Source organism: Tribolium madens, unplaced genomic scaffold (genome assembly GCF_015345945.1).
Source record: "Tribolium madens isolate multiple individuals breed KSU strain unplaced genomic scaffold, Tmad_KSU_1.1 Scaffold_91;HRSCAF=231;Tcas5.2_LG7, whole genome shotgun sequence".
NCBI classification, from domain to species: Eukaryota; Metazoa; Arthropoda; class Insecta; order Coleoptera; family Tenebrionidae; genus Tribolium; species Tribolium madens.
The window spans coordinates 11,015,414-11,030,866 of NW_025401063.1; the positions used below are offsets into that span (position 1 = coordinate 11,015,414).

The 15,453-nt window shown below is 31.5% G+C and overlaps 1 protein-coding gene across 1 annotated transcript in view; it reads right to left on the reverse strand.

Annotated features, from left to right (window-relative positions):
- Nucleotides 1–15,453, reverse strand: part of LOC123010465 (gonadotropin-releasing hormone receptor-like) — a 60,766-nt gene that overhangs the window by 19,750 nt on the left and 25,563 nt on the right. The window contains exon 2 of the mRNA XM_044407371.1: nucleotides 4,301–4,627. Coding sequence (XP_044263306.1) covers nucleotides 4,301–4,603 — 303 coding nt within the window. The 5' untranslated portion in view covers nucleotides 4,604–4,627. The remainder of the gene's footprint in view (nucleotides 1–4,300; nucleotides 4,628–15,453) is intronic.

Sequence of the window (15,453 nt, forward strand, 5' to 3'; positions counted from 1 at the left end):
TTGAAGTTATATTTATGAAAATTGGGATTTGGGCTTTCGATTAAAAATGAAGAAACACGTGTTTTAGGATTTTTGAAAATTCCACCCTCTAGGGGGTTAAACAGGGATGATAATTTGTATTAAAATATGTCATTTATTAAGTTAAATCCTTGAAAATTTGTATTTAGGCTTTCGATTAAAAATCAAGTAATACGTGTTTCAGGATTTTGGGAAATTTCACCCTAAAGGGGGTTGAACAAGGGTAAAACTTCGTAAAATATCCGGTTTTTTTTAAGTTAAATCTATGAAAATTGGTATTTGGGTATTCAGTTAAAAACAAGATAGCACGTGTTTCAAGATTTTGAAAGAATTCTATCCCTAAGGGGGTCAAATAAGGGATGAAAGTTTGTATAAATATGTATAGTTAAATATGGAATGAAAATTTGTATCAAAATTTGTCATTGTTAAGTTATATCCATGAAATAAGACTTAAAATTTACGGATTTTAAATAAGTTATAAAAGACGGACTTTTTATTTTTACTACTAAGTTCATAATAAATTATGTGTTGCTATATTTTGTTAGTAAGTTTCTTAGCCCTTCTGCGTTTTGAAATAGTTGTGGATGTCAAACTACCACGCGAGCGAAGCCGTGGGCAACAGCTAGTAATAACTATAAAACATCATAAAACAACATACTATGATAATGATTTAATAACCTTTTTTTTGATAAAAATTTGTTGAAATCTTTAGCTATGAGAGGTTTTCCCACCTTTACAGCTGATGGAAACCATTTCTTATAGATGTAAAATAGCACATAGTATGCCAAAAATTAATGAAATAAAATTAAAAATAATATTGACTTTGATTTTTAATTACTATTCAAGAGCCGCAACTATATGTAAATCTTTGTACATAATTTTAATTTTCCACAAATTTTAGGTGGGACATTAGATTTATAATCTAAATAAAATAATCATTGCTTTCAAAACACAATTGGTTTTTAGTTATTCTCTAATAATTAAACTTAATTAACAACGGTTTTTTTAATACACCCAAAAGAATCATTTCTTTAGCAATACTGAAAAATTACTTTCACCAAATGCGTAGTTAAGTAAGTTTAGATAATCTAAAATTCATTACAAATTCAAGACATTTCTAATTTTTAACCTTTTTGTATTATAATTAAGAGCAGTTATTTAATCGAGAAACTCATTTGATATAGGAAGCAAAAAAAGGGGTTTAATATATTGGAATTTACATTAACTACTTTTTTTTTAAGTTTCAATCTACTATCTACATCAGGTTTCTGAATCCAGTATTGATCATCACTTGCCTTTAGAGATAGGTATCATTGTAACACTTCACTCAGTATTGCTCGCAGTCTGTATGAAAACCTAATTAGATTTTTAATACCTATCAGAACAAAAATTTTACAGAAAACTCATAAAATGTAAACGGCATTTTTTTTAGTTATGTAATTAATTACATTTAAGATTTTATACATACATATTTGGCCTCGACACCTGAAACTGACATGTTTACACAGCTTCGCTTCCAGCCTCAATATTTTAGATCTTCACGCTGTAAAATTATATGTACCTACCGCAAGTACGTAACTATTGTACCAAAATATATTGAATTTTTTCTTTTAATATTAATATCGAGCGATCAAGATAATTTGTAATCGAGTCACCTTTGCATCCGAGAACGTATGCAACTGTAACTGCACGTGAAACGTCAAATAAAATGACAAGTCAAAAGGTAAAACAGCAAAATGGGCTGGAATTAGTCGCCGACGTATAATAATACGAGTAGGACCGCTCTTTTTTGAAAGTAATTTATGAATTTGGTTATTATAATTACACATTTTGGATCATGCCATTTTACTTTTCGACTTGTCATTTTACTTGACATTTTACAGACATACGTTTTCGAATCCAAGGTTGACTCAATTACAAATGATCTTGATCGCTCGATATTAATAATAATAAAGTACAGTACTCATCACGCTGTTGTCTTATATTTTAAGTTCGGGTAGAATAAGATGATTACCCCCCACGGTGGTTCATGGGGCTTGCGGTAGAGATGCCATAAACAAATTTGCATTTCTTAGGACAGGCACGTTTCAGAGGTTTGTAGGAAGAGATGGTCCGTAACAGAAATTTGTTTTTTTAATTAATTCTAATATTCAGCTATATTTTGAGATTGTTTCTTTACAACTCTGCATTATCACTTTAGTATTAAATTAATATATAAATTCCCAAATTTTTGCCTGTAATAAATTAAAAGCCTACCACGAAAATTCCTGAATACGGCTCTTTTGTAAATCTTAAGGGTAGCTTGTAATAACTAATGATACTATAGTCTACAAACAATAACATGTTTAATATACCTTTAATCGAATTATTATTTTTATGTTAACTTACCTTTAATTAAACAAAAATAATTGTTATTTTTCTATCACGTGACAGTTTTCCTGCTTTCTGCACAAATGCCTCCGATTTAACATTTATTTAAATTCAAATTGTTGCTGAATTATTGAAAAATTATTACCATATGGGTCTAAATAGGTCTTAAAAACATTTCACTCGCATTTGAACTTCTTTTCTAAAAATTTGGGGAGCAAGAGTGACAAACAAGAATAGCGTTTTCATCAAGATCTGAAGGGTTTTCAAAGCTCGACACGAAGATTTTTGAGATGAAAATATGTTAGTAGATTACTGTTGGATTGTTATGATGAAAACTGATCCAAAAAACTTTAATAAAAAAATGTAAAATAACTCATTTTTAATTTGTTCTTTGGTGGTTTTTGTATTTTTGTTAATTACTTATTTCTTAAAAGTAACATGGTGAACTTTTTTAAATAGTTTTATTTGAACTCAGTGCCTCAAAATCTACAAGAAACTATAACTTTCAGCTAAGATATAAAAATCGTGTAAACTAGTGTAATTTTTTCTCTGCGTTTTAAATCCCAACACATTGACGTTTTAGTTTTTTGACAACGATGTCGCTTTGACAGAAGATTTAACCTAAGTTAAATAACAAGAATGTTTGTAAAAAAACATAATTTTAATAAATGGCAAGTCAAAAAAACAGGTTCTGAAAAAAACAGTCAATTTTAACAAAAACAAACATTATTCAATTAATTAATTAATTGTCAAAGTGACATCGTTGTCAAAAAATAAAATCGCCAATGTGATGGGACTTGAAAAGCAAAGAAAGATTATTATTACAAGTCCAAAAGTAAGAAAAGAATTAACTTTTCTTTCCACTGAGTCAGAATAATGAAGTTTTGATTACAGATTTGCTTGTTTCTGATAAAGCAAAAACAACCCTTGCTGTTAAAGTGTTATTTTATTTACTCAAAAGAGTTTTTAAACAAATAGTTTAACATCTGCTATAGAAAAAAAAAGTATTTCCTTTGCTTTTTTGGCGTAAAATCAAAGGTAAAAATGTGTTTCCTTTTGACTGGCTATTATAAAATGTTAAGTTCACAGTTTATTAAAAAATTCTGACATTTAAAACTAGTCCTACAATCTTGATTTTTGAAAGCTGTAGATAAAGAACCTTAAAAGTCAAGTCAAGCTAAAAATGTTTTTCCTTTGCAGTTTTGGCGTAAAATCAAAGGTAAAAAATTTTTTCCTCTTGTAAACTTAATCCGGGAATAAACTGTATACTTACAAAATACATTTCTTAAATAAATTTATGTATTTTTAAGTTGATCAAGCATGTTTATTATAATCAGAATTTAATGTATACGTTATAATGAAGTACTTTTCACAAAAAGACATTTTTCGGGTCCGGACCAACTTCCTAAATAAGGGTTTTTCGACATATTACATGCTCTCCAACTACCTAGTTAGTCTGAAACGCTATTGCGACAAAGCGCAGCCCGAGTACGAAGTTAGAGTGGTGAATAGTTTTTTCCCCGGGTGTACCACCAGCAGTGAAAAATTATTACGGCTGACCGCAAAGCTGCCTAATCCTCAATAAAGCTTTACATATGTCAATCCCAAATATTCCTGGTGACGACTATAATAGAGGCATTTGAGTTGTTGTAAATAATCCAAAAGTAAACACTATCTGGGACACCACATCAGAATGGTCCGGATTCCTCAGTGATATTGTTATTCACAACCACCCTAATTGTTAAGAGCAATTTGGCGTCTGAAGGTTTATGACAGTTCAAATAGCATGGCGCGTAAGTACTGTACAAATATTAAAAATGTTTACAGGAAGGTGTGAAGCAATAAATACAAAAATATGCACAACTATTAAAAATGTTTACAAGCTGATATAAAGCAATAAATGTGTACAAACCAGCAAATCTGCAATGGCAAGATGCATCAACATTGTATTGATTCTCGAAGGAGTCTTCCGACGTCTTTTCACTATTAAAACTAAGACAGTTGTATTCGCAATGGCGGAAAACACCAACAAAATACTGTACACTATGATGGATAACTGATGTCCCTCATTAAATCGCATACTTATAGGTAGTTTGTGTTCTGTTGCATTGTCTAGAGAAGTTTTGGACCAATCTAACAAGTTTCTGTGGTCCTGCACAGTTTCACTAGCACTCATCGGGTCCTTCATTTTCCAGAGAGTCTCACTAAAGTTCATCACTACAAACACATCTGAAACAACCTGGAACAAAATACAATATTTAGTCTCAGAATCAAAGGAAATGTAACATGAAATTACTCAAAGCTTTCATGTATTCGATCTCAAATATCAAATATTACGAAATAAAAGCTACATTTAGCAATAGCAATAATAAATTAATAGTTTCAATTATTTAAATGTAAGTGTTGGTTTACCACTATTTTCTCTTATATTCAACTTTTCAGTGTAATTTCAAACCACAAATTTATGATGGAAATATTAACACGGCAAGATTCCTTTTGAAGTAGGCTAAATTATCTTACTCCAATCTCGTTAACCTCTTGTAAACATCCTTTGTAATTTGTGAACTAGGTATAACTATTAAAACAGCGTTTTGTTTTTCCTAACATTCCCTATAAAGTGTTCAATATTGTTAATTAGAGAGTGCAAAGAAGATTTACATTATGTTATGCAAATAATACTACCACTTAAGTCAATTATATCAAATATTTTTGTTTGTTTGTGGTTGATCTCGCAATACTATTATTCAAAATTATAAAGTAATAATAAAATTATCTTGCATGTGAAAATTTGGAAAGTAGGTATATTTCAACTTCATACAGTTCGGGTAGGGAAGTGGCCGTTTCCCAGCCTGAACTGTCATTAATAGACAGTTTTGAGATAATTCTCAAAACTGTCTATTAATTTTGACGACTTTAATAGATTATTAAGTGAAACAAACTGGGACGAGGTGCTCTCATAAAGGGTTCTGTACTTGGGCCTAAACTTTTTATTATCTTTATAGCAGAGATCCATTTTTTGCTTACTTCTTCTTGTGCCATGTTTGCCGACGACATAAAAATTTTTGCCCAACCTGAGTCAAATCATGACGATCTACAAAGTGATACCTACTGACAAATGTATAATTTTGCATATAGGCAAAAATAATACCAAACTTAAATACAAAATTGACAACATTAATTTAACATCTGTACAAAGTCATACTGACCTGGGAGTTGACATAATTTCTTTATTGTCATGGAGTGATCATATCAACAAACAAATAAAAAAGCAAACGCCAAAATTTAGAACGTTCAGTTGGAAAAATAAATTAGTTCTTACTAAAATTTTTAAGACATACATCAGACCAATTCTAGAATATGCAAATGTAGTTTGGTCATTTGACAACCAACATAATCTTACAAACATTGAAAACACTCAAAGGCGAGTTACTCGATTTATTTATGGACATCGAAGACCAAGCTACGAAAGTAGACTAATAAAGAAACTTAATCTTATTTCTTTAGAATCTCGAAAAAAAAAGAGGTGATTTAATATTCGCATTTAACGGAATGAAATTCCACCACTCTATTTTCAAAAACTTCATTCACTTGAGGCAAAACGAGAAACTCCGTGGTCACGACTTCACTATTACCAAGCCTAAAACACCAGTTAAACAAAATTTTTTCTCCTCAGGAGACGTAATGATTGGAATAGTTTGCCCAAAACTGGCCATCAATCATATCATTTTAGAACAAAATTGATCAATTTTTCAAATTTAAATAAATTTCTTCAAAATCACACGCTCAACTATTTATTACAGAGCTAAATAGCCTAACGGCTCTGCTCTTATCTAACGTTAATGATAATAATAATATTACATATCAACTGATAAAGAAGTGACCACTTGCCAACCTAAAATGTCATATGACATGTTTTCCAAAATTTGATGAAAACATAACCAAAATGTCTAGGGACAAAAACAAAAAGTAAACAAAATTTGTAGCTGTGGAGATAAGCTGCTACCTATCAATTTTTTTACCAAAATTTTCACTTGGTAATCTCCGTTTAAATAAAACAAACTATAGTTGATTCTAACAGTTGATTATTATTTTACATAATCCATTTAGACAAAACACACGTGTCGGGTTTACGAGTATGGACCAGTTTCATAATTGAATTTAAAAGAGCATTATATTAAATATTGTTTAGAATATGCTGACAAAAGTTTCACAGTCTAAACCAACATTAACTTTAAGTTCCTTTAATTCGATTATGAAACTGACCCTATGTGAGAAAATTGCCAAATTGTGTTCAACATTGCGATATTATTGATCTATCCTATTTGCCTCCAACTCAGATTTTTGTACCAACCAAGAATGTAAAATTTGTTAAAATTGCTGCATAAAAATATCATATTTTACCTTGAGTGGAGTTAATGATTATCTTATTTGTTGTAAATAATATTAATATTAATAATCAAGCAGTCTGGCGAGATTTTATTTCGAAGAAATTGAGCAATAATATTATTAAAATCATTAATTTGATCAAAATACATTTTTTCTCCAAGCGATAAGCCCGGAAATATGGTTTCGACCTAATTAATCTTATCAAAACTCATTTGTCTCTCTCATGAGAAGGTTTTGAATCAAGTAAGTAAACAAATCAAGAAACCAAAAATCAACGGGTTGCAGCATCTTTTGATGCTGATGAAGTGGATAATTGTATATAGGGTGCGCCAGAACTCGCGCCCCAGAGAAAATTTTCAAGTAAGGTAAGATACCAGAAACATGAAAAAAATGTTTAAAAAATTCTATCTGTCAAAAAATTTTGACATTTATTTTTTGACATTTGACATTTTTTTTTGTCTATTTAATGATACTGATGATCTTGTATATGTTTTTTTACAATTATTTAGTAAAGGTACAAAAATTTTGTCAATAACAGCCACAAATAACAGTAAACAGAGATACAATTTAGGATACAGCTTTCTTGTTTCCTCTTTTAATAGCCTATAGCAAAAAAACTTGGAAAATTATTTTTCCAACAGAAATATATAGAGTCAAAGTGCAAACTTTAAACCCTCATAACTTTGAAATTTTTATAGATACAATTTTTTTAACATTTTTTCCATGTTCCTGGTATCCTACCTTATATGGCATTTTTCTCTGGGGCGCGAGTTCTGGCGCACCCTGTATATGTTAACAATAATTGAGGTAACATATTGCTTTTCCAAATATTTTTGTCAAATACATGTGTTCACGTTGAAATATAACGGCTGTCCCAGGCGGGTTTGTATATAGGAAATTAATATGGGAAATTGGATTTTATTTTTTTCCGGCTGCAGGAGTAACAGAAATGAAAATCTTATTAATGAAGCTTGTAGTGTTCGAAAAGGGCTATCTTATCGATATTTTTGTCGATTCTCCAATTAACTCCATGTGGGCAAAAACGGTCCTCGAAAAATCGAAATTTGAACTTGCCGGGTTAGCGTTACTAATAAACGAACTATTAAGTCAAATGCTGACGAATTCCTGACAAATTCTCTTTTGGCAACAATGACTTAATAGTTCGTTTCTTAGTAACGCTAACCCGACAAATTTAAATTTCGAGGATCGTTTTTGTCCAAATTGAGTTAATTGGAGAATCAATAAAAATATCGATAAGATAGCCCTCTTCAAGTACTACAAGCTCCATCAATCAGATTTTGATTTCTGTTACTCCTGCGGCCGGAAAAAAATAAAAACTAATTTTCCATGTTAATCTCCTATATCCAAACCTGCCTGGGTCACCCGGTATATATGTCCGGCACAAGAAATACGCTGTATAAAAAATAGCTGCTTCATGATAAACTCACATTTGAGAAAAATTGTTCAGAATAAAAACTAAAATCCACGAAATGAAAAGGCTTGCATTTTTAATAAATTAATATCAATCCAATATTTTTATTTTTGTTAAGTTCAATTGTTAAACCTGAAAATTCAACATATGAAGTAACCAAATATGAGATATGTTAGATTTAGAAAAAAGGTAGGTATTAAAGATCTCGTTTAAATCCAATGTGAAATGTTATACTCTTTGAAACAGTTCACAGATTTGTTTAAAAATACATTGCAACGTAGCGGCACTACAGTAGATAGATTTATTGTATTGATTCAAATCTTTGGTTCGTTGAACATTATAATACATTATAATGTAATTCATATTAAACAGCCTACAAAATGTTGAGAAGTGCTTTAGAAAATTAATGACAGTTATACCAACTAAAGTTTATATTTTAATGAATTGCTGGTGGGGGTAGTGTGAATGGGTTCGTCCCGCAAATGGTAGATTTTGTTAATTTTATACCTAGTGGAATGTCAGAAAAAAACAATACAATTTCACGAGCTATATGCCCAAAAATTTTCAAGAATGCCCTAAAAAAATTTATTTTAAGGTGCCGTGTCGTCACAACCCGAGCACCTCCTACTAGCTTTTTGATTGGTTCACTAACCTGACGCAGCAAAATAACGAGCATCCTAGACGTAAGCGAAAACGAAAAAGTTAGGTTATATTCATGTTGGTCCAACGTATAACAGCGTGTGTTGTGTGTATTCTCCATTCGCGAAGACCTTGCCACTAAGCCATATACCGTACCCTTGTAAACATGTCATTTTGTAGAGCTTCGTTAATACTTTCAGAGTGGGGAAATCGGGGGCAAAATGTTTTGGGTGCACTGGTACACAGTGCTTCAGAAGTAATGTCACAAACCCGCCTCTCGAGTTGTGGCTTCATTTTCAATCAAATTAATTTTTTTACAGTAATTCCTACTATCCAAGTCAACGAGTGAGGTTTAAATTTCTAGGGTGGCTCTAATTATGCTGCTGAGTTGGATATATCCCAGGCAAAAATTTGTCCTTAAGGCCCGTCCGGAGCAAACTTGGCCTTCAGAATTTTACAACACTGGTTCAGCTGTCAATCTGGGATCGGTAGCAGTCATAAACGACAATCTAGTGGAAGAACATAATTTACAACACCCAAATTGCCGCACGCTGGTTATCTGTATGATTTCGAAACTTTGCTGAGACGGTTTTGTTGTGGTGCTTTCAGGTATAAATTCGCCCAAATTTTTATTAGCATTGTTGTAATATTGCTGCCCGATTTTAGATTGCGAATTATTTAATTTTGGATTACCTCTTGAAGTTATCGACTTGGATAACAACAATCTATATTTCGCTAGTTGTAAAAGTTCAAAAAAGCGCTGCAATCCACTTTTGTTTTTGACTTTGAAATTTTTTTTTTTTTTAAACCATTTTCTTGTCGGGCTCGCAAAAATAATTTTATACTTTTTAATGTTTTATTAGGATTCTTTTAATATTATCGTAGATAATTGCCAATTTAGTTTACTTATAAGGAGGTTATATCATCTTGGTGATAAATAATAACAAATAAATAAAAATCAAAGGAAATAATTTTTTATTTAGTAAAAATTCTTATTAATTATCTTATTCAATTGAATTTCCCTTAGTGGCATACTTCTGGACGCTCTTGGATCAATTATTTCCGGAAGTAGTGCCCTCATGTAAAATTTCTCCAACTTCGACTCCATTTTTTGAGAGTAGAAACAGACCAAAAATTATTGAAATGGATTATTTGAAATGAAATGAATAATTATTCTGTAGTCTGTATGTATGAGAATTATGAATTATAAATTATAAAACATTTATTTAACTTGCAATTGTAGTGAAATTATAATTTTCATTTACGCGAAAGGTATTGATTGTAAAGCAATTTTAAAAATCTCTAAAATTTTCTTTTACAAATTCAAGACATCTGTGTCATCAGCTTGTCGGCGGGTGTGGTTGTAAATTTGGGTCTAATTGTTTGCGGTTAGTTTTTATGTGGGGGTTGTAAATAATCTTGTGCTCACACGATTTTCGATTCCAAATCGTCCTACCTCTGTAGAGGTGTTATTTATAAATATTTTTTTACCAGACTTGAAATTATCACCTTAATATACAACAATCTACATTTTGACTGTTTTAAAAGTTCGGTAAAACGTCTTAAAATGTATTTTTTTAAAATGCGCACTTTTATTCAAACTTTCTCTACCTATATTTCAATTTGTAGATAACCTATCGCAATTCTAAAACAGTCAAAATGTAGAAAAAAAATTTCTCTTTCACATGATACCAAATTCATAAAAATATCTTTAGTAGTTTTTGAAATACAGAGGTAGACATTTACATTRGAACTCCCATAAGAGATTTTGCTCCGGCCGCCTCTTAAGGCCCGTCCGGAGCAAACTTGGCCTTCAGAATTTTACAACACTGGTTCAGCTGTCAAGCTGGGATCGGTAGCAGTCATAAACGACAATTTAGTGGAAAAACATAATTTACAACACCCAAATTGCCGCACGCTAGTTATCTGTATGATTTGGAAACTTTACGGAGACGGTTTTGTTGTGGTGCTTTCAGGTATAAATTCTCTCTAATGTTTTATTAGCATTGTTGTAATATTGGTACCCGATTTTGGATTGCGAATTATTTAATTTAGGATTACCTCTTGAAGTTATCGACTTGGAAACAACAATATATGTTTCGCTAGTTGTAAAAGTTCAAAAAAGCGCCGCAATCCACTTTTATTTTTGATTTTGAAATTTTAACTAGACGATTTTCTTGTCGGACTCGCAAATTATAATATTATTTAAATTATAATTTTATACTTTTAATGTTTTACATATTAGGATCCTTTTAATATTATCGTAGATAATTGCCAATTTAGTTCACTTATAACCTTGGTTATAAATAATAACAAATAAATAAAAATCAAAGGAAATAATTTTTATTCAATCCTTTATGTTAAAATGAAATTTTATCATCTAGATGATAAAAAATACATAACTACAAAATTAGTGAGGATTGAATAAAATTTTATATTGTACACGACAATAAAATTTTCAATATCTTTTCGAGTATATTAGCGTCTCGGCTGACGCCTCGACGCTAAATTGCTCTCAAAGATAAAATTCAATTTTATCCTCTTGTATAATAAATAACTATTAGTAACATACTTCTGGACGCTCTTGGATCAATTATTTCCAGAAGTAGTGCCTTCATGTAAAATTTCTCCAACTTCGACTCCATTTTTTCTTTCCATTAGAATTGATCGTCCTTTTAAATTATTTCTGTTTTCAATAGGTTTTCTCCAGTCCACACACATAACAAAACATTTTTGCTCGTGGGTTACGTGCAGCTGTCCCTGGATTTGATAAAACCAGTCATGATTTTTATTAATTCCGAAAACACTTTCGGATTTAATTTTCCAAAACGTTATTAGTTTCTTTTTTCTTCCTCGGGTGCATATTTTTGTTTAAAAGCTGTATACCGACATTTTATTTCTACAATCATTTCTTCCTTTTTAATGATACCGTCTGGAAATGCTCCCAAAAAAAAACTTTCCTGTCAATAAATAATCCGCAACGTTCAACAATAATATTTTCCCCCTTTTCAGCACTTAGTTTCCTATCCAACGCGCGCGTTTTGAATTTATTTAATTTTACGAGTTTTTTATATATTTTTTTTGTACTAAAATTAAGATTTCAAAAAAAAAACAAAAACATGGGTCAATTATTTTTTAATGAAAATTCAGAATATGCAATAAAAAAATGTACAACGACCCAATTGGAATGAAATTATAATTTTCGTTTACGCGAAAGGTAAAAATTAAACTGTAAAACAATTTTAAAAATCTCTAAAATCTTCTTTTACAAATTCATGACATCTGTGTCATCAGCTTGTTGGCGGGTGTGGTTGTAATAAATTTGGGTCTAATTGTTTGCGGTTACATTTTATGTGGGGGTTATAAATAATCTTGTGCTCACTGGATTTTCGATTCCAAATCGTCCTACCTCTGTAGAGGTGTTATTTATAAATATTTTTTTACCGGACTTGAAATTGTCACCTTAATATACAACAATCTACATTTTGACTGTTTTAAAAGTTCGGAAAAACGTCTTAAAATGTATTTTTTTATTGTGGGCACTTTTATTCAAACTTTGTCTACCTTTATTACAATTTGTAAATACCCTATCGCAATTCTAAAACAGTCAAAATGTAGAAAAAAATATTCTCTTTCACATGATACCAAATTCATAAAAAATATCTTTAGTAGTTTTTGAAATACAGAGGTAGACATTTACATTGGAACTCCCATAAGAGATTTTGCTCCGGCCGCCTCTTAAAGGTGTTATTTGCCTGAAACCTTTTTGCCCTGTGTATTAAAATCCCGATAATCAACATAAAATATCTTAGGCAAATAACACCCTGAACGACAAATATTTGCCTGGAATATATTCAAATCAGTGTTAATTTTCATTTCTTTACCTAAATCCGCCTTTACGTAAAGAATTAACAAGTTTTTATTTATTTCAAAAGCTATCGATTAAAATCAAAAAAATGGGAATCTTCAGCTTTACTACTTTATCATTTATCATTCCGCTTTTTGAAAAAGTGCAGTAATTTACAAAATAATTTTTTTCCTTCCATTAGGCGACAAAGGATTAAGACAGATTCTCGTATCTCTGTATAACTCGGTCTGGTAACTGTGATTTGGGGCGGTCATTATCGTATCGTATAAGATATCGTAAATTTCGAACTTCACCAATTCATACAAGGTGTTTATAAATGTCTGGGCATCAAGTTGGCTTTGCAAATTATTTCAACATGTTTTTAACAACCATTTGCCGCTTCACTGATATTTTGAATTCAGCACTTTCAATCCGTCAAATTTATCGGTTGAATAAAAGATCAAATGAGCAAAAATGAGTGTTTGTTAAGTGAAATTTAACGTTTGTCCAAGAAAAGTGTCTAAAAGTCCCATGAAGCTTTCTTGGAGGGCTCCATTGCTCCACATCGTCGTCACATGATGATTTCTAAATGTAGTCTCTTTGTCCCAAATGCGGGCTTCAGGGCTGTTCCGGCACTTCAGAGTCTTCTTAGATCGGTAGGTAACATAACTTGACGCTCCCAATAACTTTAATGCAGTATCCACATCCACAGGTTAAATTAAAAAAATAAAGTTATGTTAATACTCGTTTGTCAAAAAGTTTCGTCGTTTTTTGCTGTGCTTTTGAGCAATTTTCATAGAAAACCAAGTATCGTGAAATGGAATTAGACACTGAACAGACTGCACTCTTCATCTGACAAAGAATTGCGTACTTTTAGATATCGTGGCTTCTACAGGAAGATGGTTTAGACCCAGACTCGGTCGGATTCATGTGAAAAATACAGAATAAATTAATTTTGGAAACGATATTGGATCCATATCGTTTTAAAAAAGAATTTATGAGATCCTCTATTGGATTATTTAAAGATGATTTTTCGCTTATAATTTTGTGAAGATGCTTTCTTTCTGCTGGTGTTCAAGTTCTCATAATGATTTTTTTGTGTGACAGAGGTAGGGTACCTACAGTGCGTGTACAGGGATTCACAAACCAATAAACACAGGTGTTTCAAATCTTGGTGGGTGTCCACTATGGCAGATTGTAGACTGAATTCACAAGACTAGACTAAAATTGTTTCAAGTAAGTAGTGGAAATGCTAACTATCAAGTGATGTCTAACGTTTGGCTGAATTGAAACCTCACTTATGAAAAGGATCCTAAATAAAGAAGAAAATAACTCTAAAAACTAATTTTTCATTAATGTGCAAGTGTTTCCAATTTATTAATACGCAATGTAAACTCCGTACAATTTGATTGGGTCCACCTCGTGGTAATTTCGGTGAGAATGGACCAGTCTAAGTCAATTGCACAGGAAGTGCACCCAATTAAACCGCACGGGTTAGTTCAAAAATAAAAAAATTAAAATAAATAATCATTTTCTTATAGTCTTTACGACAGATAAGTTATTGGTTGCCCACTAAAACTACCCTTAAAAAATTTTACAACTTAAAAGAAAGTAGAAAATTAACTCCATATTTTGTTGTCAAATCTATGTTAAATAAATTGAAACAACACGTTACAAAAATAATTTATTAAAACTTAAAGAAAATGTTGAAAATGAGCCCCATTTTGCTGTAAGCACAGTCTAACGCGTCTTTTTTTATTTTCAAATATGTTTTGCAACATTTCTTCCCCAATATCAGTACAACAATTTTCGATTTGTAATCTTAATTCATCTAAATTTTCGATCCTGTGCTTAAAAACGGTGTCTTTAATGTAACCAAAAATAGAAAAGTCAAGAGGAGTTAGATCTGGTGAACGAGCGGGCCAAGGAATATTTGTTCCTCTGCTAATGATTCTGTCATCAAAATATTGTTGAAGGTATYCAATTGATGTATGTGCAGTGTGGGCTGTAGCACCGTCCTGTTGAAAATATCCTTGTCTTAATTCATCATCGTGTAACTGGTTAATAAACACATTTAAAATTTGTTCCCTATAAACTTGGGCAGTTACTGTTTGATGAAAAAAAATTGGTCCAATTATTCGTCTCCGGGATATGGCTAACTATATCCCAATTTTGAGTGGATGCAAAGGTGTTTCAATAAAGGCGTGGGGATTTTCAGCGCTCCATATCCTGTAATTCTGTGAATTAACATATCCCGATAAATGGAACCATGCCTCATCAGTTAAAAAAGAAAGGTCTAGCAAGTCATTGTTGTTCAAGTGATTTTGGAACCAATTGCAATACTGAACACGATGGTGATAGTCTAGTGGCAAAAGTTCCTGAACAGTACTGATTTTATAGGGATGAAACCGTAGCTTTTTTTTGGCAATCTTGTGACAAGTGCTCAAAGGAACATTAATCTGTTGTGATATTCTTCGCAGCGAAGTTCTGGGATTTTCTTCAATTCCCTGTCTCACATTTTCAACAGTTTCTTGCGATACACCAGGTCTTCCTGAGGATGTTCCTTTTTGCACAGATCCAGTGGCAATAAATCGATTTATTACATTTGGAATGTGTTTTCGCAAAATTTCTTCCTGTACTGGAATTTCTGGAAATCTTGCATAAAATTCATTCATGCAAGCCGGGATAGAGTAATTCCAGGATCCATTATCAAAAGTCGCATTGCGACAATAAGACATAACGATAAATCTATCTTGTTCGA